This window comes from Tupaia chinensis, unplaced genomic scaffold (assembly GCF_000334495.1).
Source record: "Tupaia chinensis unplaced genomic scaffold, TupChi_1.0 Scaffold145093_1, whole genome shotgun sequence".
NCBI classification, from domain to species: domain Eukaryota; kingdom Metazoa; phylum Chordata; class Mammalia; order Scandentia; family Tupaiidae; genus Tupaia; species Tupaia belangeri.
The window spans coordinates 364,231-370,447 of record NW_006204954.1 but is presented as its reverse complement, the minus strand read 5'-3'; the positions used below and the strand labels follow the sequence as shown (position 1 = coordinate 370,447).

The window sequence follows — 6,217 nt, the reverse complement described above, 5'->3', positions numbered from 1 at the left end:
TGGAAGGGGAAATAAGGAAATCAGAGCCGTTTGTAACAAAATGACCATCTTTTCTAAATATTCAGGAATGAAACTAGAATGTAAATCCTCTGCACCTAGCTCAATTTTCATTACTTTATCCAGGAAAACAAGACTATTTCACTGTAAAAAAAAAAAAAATGTGTTTTTTTGTTGTTTGACACAAAAACACACATTCATGTTATACAGCCACTAAAAATAATGTTTTTGAATATTTAATAACGGGGGATGGAAAAGTTTTGTAATACAATGAGAAGAAAATAATACCCCAAACAGTATGATTATTTTTAATCGTAAAAGTATTTACTTTTAAGAAGAGTTAGGACAGGGACCAGCAGTTAGCGTAATGGCTATGTCGCTGGACTCCCAGAGATCTTAAGTGTGATATATCCACCAAGGTCCTCCCATGGGGCGCTTTAAACCGCTGTTTTATCTTTTATAGCTCTAAACTGCTATTGTAAACAGAAAATGTCTTGTCTTTTCAAATAGAGACTCAGTTGCAAGACAGTAAAGAAGTTAAATAATATTGGGTTGTTGGAAAAGTCACGGTTCATTTTTTTAATTCTTTTTTCTAAGAATTATTTTATTTAAATTTATTAATTTTGATTTGAACAGAGAGGGACAGAGTGAGAGCGAGAACAAGAGAGAGAGACACCAGGTCTGGGACTTGAACCATGGTTGGCCATGTGGGAGTCCAGTGCCCTTAACCATCATGCCACCTGCTGGTCCCTTCACAGTGCATTTTTATGTAGAAAAAAAATACATTGTGATTTTTCCAACAACCCCATATTTATTTTGTGGAAATACAGTCATACAGTTTCCTGGATCTTTATGACTATTTAGAGATTTTGTTTATTTGTTAAGACCAGTTATTACTAATAATGAAACATTTTTTCACTATCTTTTCAAACACCAGATATGTGTCCAGCATTATTTAGAAGTTAAACTGATGATTAGTAACTATGTATTCTGATTTTACCATTAATTGTAGTATTTTAGTTTAATGGTAGGAAGAGAGCAGTTGGATCTTTTTACTTGCAGTAGGTGCAACAGTGGGAAATAACTAAACCCAAAACAATCAAAAGAGGATGATAGAATTAGTTTCACATACATGTTATACAGCCACTAAAAATAATGTTTTTGAATATTTAATAACGGGGGATGGAAAAGTTTTGTAATACAATAGAGAAGAAAATAATACCCCAAACAGTATGATTTTTTTTTTAATCGTAAAAGTATTTACTTAAGAAGAGTTAGGACAGGGACCAGCAGTTAGCATAATGGCTATGTCGCTGGACTCCCACGTAGTCGACTGCAGTTCGCGTCCTGGACCCGGTGACTTAAAACTCACGCTGGGCGCATTTGCGTGCGTGCCCAAGATCCTGAGAGGAGAATGGAGGAGAAGGGATTGCAGTGTGACCATCCCCCTGGGGGGTGATTTCTCGCTTTCTGTCTCTCTGTCTCTGTCTGTATGGTAAGCACAAGCGCCCTATAGCAAAAACCTCTCAATAAAAAAAAAAAAAGAGATAGGACAGTAGACTGTGAACTAGTGGTAAAACCTGGCTCTGTGCAAGGCTGACCCATACAGGGAAGTTTGGTTCACAGACAGAGACCTCTCTGAATACTCATGGTGTGGTCCAGGCTGGCTGAAGCTGGGGGCAGATCATGCCTGGGGAACCTCTATATTTCCCAATCATGGGAGAAATAAACTGTTTTTTTAATTATTTATTTATTCATTTATTTTTATTTTTATTTGAGCAGAGATATATAGAGAGAGAGAGAGAAAAGGAAAGTGAGAAAGCAAGCTACCAGGTCCAAGACTCAAATTGTGGTCAGAGAGACAGAAAGCAAGAAATCACCCTCCCAGGGGGGATGGCCATGCTGCAATCCCTTCTCTTCCATTCTCCTCTCAGGGTGTTGGGCACATAGGCACACGCACCCGGCGTGAGTTTGAACCACCAGGTCCGGAACTCGAACTGCAATGAGAGTCCAGTGACACCATTACGCCACCTGCTGGTCCCAATAAACTGTTTTTAAAAGAAAATAAATTAATTTTTTCTTTGGGTGGTATAATTAAACTTCTTCATCTGTCCTTCCTCTTTTTTTCTTAACACACTGAGTATGTGTTTCTAAGAAAAAAATATTTAAAAGGAAAATAGTTTAGTTCTTCTAGAGTAATTCTAGCTCACTAATAACTTACATTTCTTTATAGTTCTTTTCAAATTGTCATTCTTCCTAAAAAAAATCAAGATCAGTGGGTCAGCAGTTCTTTTCAAATTGTCATTCTTCCTAAAAACCTCAAGATCAGTGGGTCAGTGAAGTGGCTAACATTTGTTTTAGATGAAAAGAAGAAACTATTCTGGAAAAGTAGGCAAAACAACAGAAATAGAGTTTCCTAGGGGTGTAGGGAGGACCAAAGGTATAGGTACAGACAAGCTCGAAGGAAAATCTAAGTCGAATCTAAAAGTAATCTTTAAGTGCTGAGACACCCATTCATGAGTGTGTGACGTCTCCTCTAAGAGCCCAGATTTGCATACCAGTTCGACCTGAAACACCCAGAGTTGAGATTTACTTTGTTAATTATACTTCTTCACAGCTTATATTAGCATGCTAACCTCTCTGAGCCTTGTCTTCATTAGAACAGATACTGAGTGCTTTACATATAATATGTTTTTGGTTGTTTTTTAAGTTTTTTCCATAGGGCATGTGCACTCATCAGAGAGAGACAGAAATAGAAAGTGAGAAATCAACCTCCAGGGGACTTTTGGCATGCATGCAAACATGCCCGTCATGAGTTTGAAGCCACTGGGTCTGGACAAACCATAGTCAGTCATATGGGAATCCAGTGCTTTAACCACCATGCCACCTGCTGGCACTACATAGATTGTTTTAACCTTCATAGCAACTAAGGAACATTGCTGTTATTAAGCACATTTAAAAAGAAAAATTAATGCCAGAGGATGAATATGCTTCCATAGAGAGAGAGAGAAAGCTTCCCCCCCAAATAGGATGTGATCATGCTGCAGTTCCTTCTCCATTTCTCCATCCTGTCAGGATCTGGGGCATGTATGCATATGAACTCAGCATGTTTTTCAAGCTACCAGGGCCAGCATTCAAACCATGCATTCGATCACGTGGGATCTGGCTCTTTTAACCACTTGGCTAGGGGGCCAGCCTAAACCCACTTTATAGATTAGGAAACTGAAGTTTAGAGAGATTAACCTTCCACAAAGCTAATTCTGCTTTGCAGATACTCATATTCTTATGACTCCAAAGCCCAAGATTTTTGGGCTAGTTCATTACTTCTACAGAAAATTTTCTATCACAGCGTATTATCTGTGTGCATATATCCCATTATCAGGGGGAGGGAAAAGATGGGGCAACAGGGCAACACTGACATGTGTGAATGTCATGGACAAGCTAAATACTATTGCTCTCACAAACCAATATCCTCAAATGTTCAATATTTATTAAGTCAGAACAAGGAAAAGTCAGTTTTGATTAGTAAATAGTATCTACCTCTGTGTGTAACCCGCTGCTGGGTTGGCCTTTGTCCCCTTTTTATAAGCTTCCCAAAGCACACCTCCATTACACCAGAGCAAGTCAGAATTTCACGGGAAGAAGGCTCACCCCATGACACAGCTCTGTACTGGCGCAGCCCCTGGCTCTCCCTTCCTGGTGGCCTCTGCCATCTCCCTACACAACTCTCGCTGTCCTGCCTTCTCCAGCTCTTTCTAGCGCAAAGGAATCCTAGTGCCCCAGAGCTCCTCACCACCCCACCTGCCTTCTCAACTGAAAAGAAAAAAAAAAAAACATCCTGAAAACAAAGTGTAGAACAAAACAAAGTGTCTCCAGTTTCCAGGACATCCTCCATTGAAAATAATATGGGGTTGGGACCAGCAGGTGGCGTGGTGGTTAAAGCGCTGGACACTCCCACATGGCTGACCATGGTTCAAGTCCTGGACCTGGTGGCTTGCTAACTCACTTTCTCTCCCTCTCTCTCTCTCTCTCTCTCTCTGTGTGTGTCTCTCTCTGATCAAATTAAAATAAATGAGTGAATAAATAAAATTAAATAATTTTAAAAAAAAGGAAAATAATATGGTGTGGACCAGCAGTTAGCCTAATGGCTATGTCGCTGGATTCCCATGTAGTCAACCACGGTTCAAGTCCTGGACCCGGTGGCGTAAACTCACACCGGGCACGTGAGCGTGCATGCATGCCCAAGATCCCGAGAGGAGAATGGAGGAGAAGGGATTGCGGTGTGGCCATCCCCCCTGGAGGGTGATTTCTTGCTTTCTGTCTCTCTGTCTCTGTTGTGTTTCTGGTGAGCGCAGGCGCCCTATAGCAAAAACCTTTCCAAAAAAAAATAAAGAAAATAATATGGGGGAGGAGGGAGCGGGACCTGGTATAAAGAAAACAAGATTTATTTTCCTGATGTATTTTTAAAAGTGAGATTTATTCCATGTATTTGAGAACATTGAATGATTTACATATCACCACTTATTCGAAGAGGGTTAATCGGCACTGTTAAATTAACAGTCTTACTCGAGTGATATCTTAGAACTTCATATGGATCCGGCCAGCAGGCAGCCTCTTGCCCTAGACTCTCCTTTCACCTCCATCTGGTGATAACCAGATTTTCTTTCTTTGACTTGAAAATATTTTATGTATTTGTGAGATAAGAGGTAATGTTGCTTCTAAAAGATTTTATGGAAATGCAAATAAAATATTTGTGAGATGCAAATAAAATAAAAACCCCCCCCCCCCGCAAGCAACGAGGATGACAGGTAAAAGTGGGTAAGACAAGGCTGCCCCTCCCTGAGCTAGACTGGGAAAGAATAAAACCGTAGACCTGGAAGGCAATGGGTCTAGCTGGGTAGAGCCATGTGGACTATCAGCCCGGGGCTGGAAGGGTTTCTTCCTGTGGGTTGACTCCAGCCCTGGAAGAATGGGATGACGGGAGGTAAGGAGACTTGAGTTTGTCCTTTAGGGAAGGCCTTCCCCAGGGGCTGGGAAATGGGACAGCACATCTTCCATCATCCAGATAACAAGGGGCCCCCTGGTGTCTGGTGGGCAGAGGCGGGGCATCTACCCGGCCATATACAGCGGAACACTGAACTGCCCCAAGTGCTACATTTTCTTAATTGGAAAGCACCCTCTGTTCCTCTTCCATTACGGAAATGTAGAAAATTAACCTTCCCAACTGTCTGCGTTCCAGGGTATGTGTGAAGGGAGGAAAGTAACGAGTACCAGAGTGAAAAGCAGTAATTTCTAACTTTTTTTTTTCACATAGGATGTAATTTCACACAGAAAAAAGCTGAATAAAAAAAAAGGAGGAGAAATGGAAATACTGAATAACACTGACAACCAAGGAATCAAAAGTTTGAGCAAGGAGAGGAGAAAAACACTAGAAACGTATCAGCAGCTATTTTACCTTTTACAGGTGAGGACAACTTCTCTTTGCTGGGAGTTTGGAATAAACACTGTATTATATTTGTTTGTGATTTACAGTGGTTCTTTCCCCATTTCCTCATGCTTCAGGTGTAATAGCTTACGTGTTTTAGCCACAGAAACATTAGAAATCTCACAATACAAGCAGATTCTGCCAACCATGAAAAGATTAAAATAACTATATGCGAAAACCGGAACTTTTTAAAAAGGTTTTTGTCACAGAGTGCGTGTGCTCATCAGAAAGAGAGAGAGAGAGAGCGAGCAGTGGGAGGGAAAGTGAGAAATCACCCCTTAAGGGAATGGCCATGCCACAATCCCTTCTCCATTCTCCTCTCGGGATTTCAGGCAGGCACATGTGCCTGGCGTGATTTTCAAGCCTCCAGGTCCTGGACTCAAACCACATTCAGACATGTGGGAGTCCAGTGCCTTAACCACTACATCACCTGCTAGCCCCAGAAAACCAAATCTTTACCAGAACCTGCCTGCCCTTCTTTGGGGGAAAGAGGGTTGGGATTAGGAAAAAGTGCATCTTTTTTATTTTGTTATTTTCATGACATTACTGTAATCTAAGTGAATAGTAATGGTCCATTGCTTTCTGAGTGCTAGTGAGAACTAATAACTAACTGGTTATGGTGAGTCCTTGGTAGACCAGTTACGTTTTGTTAGACCATTAATTCACCCCATCCACCTATTAGCACATACAGTTAGGCACCGAGGATTTCAGTAGGTAACAATGATAGAAATAAAC

General features: G+C 40.9%; 1 protein-coding gene across 2 annotated transcripts in view; it reads left to right on the top strand.

Annotated features, from left to right (window-relative positions):
* Positions 1-6,217, top strand: part of IQGAP2 (IQ motif containing GTPase activating protein 2) — a gene marked incomplete at its 3' end in the record, with an annotated part of 303,633 nt that overhangs the window by 250,377 nt on the left and 47,039 nt on the right. For both annotated transcript variants that reach the window (XM_014583916.1, XM_014583917.1), the window contains 1 exon segment: positions 5,312-5,461. In XM_014583916.1, coding sequence (XP_014439402.1) covers positions 5,312-5,461 — 150 coding nt within the window.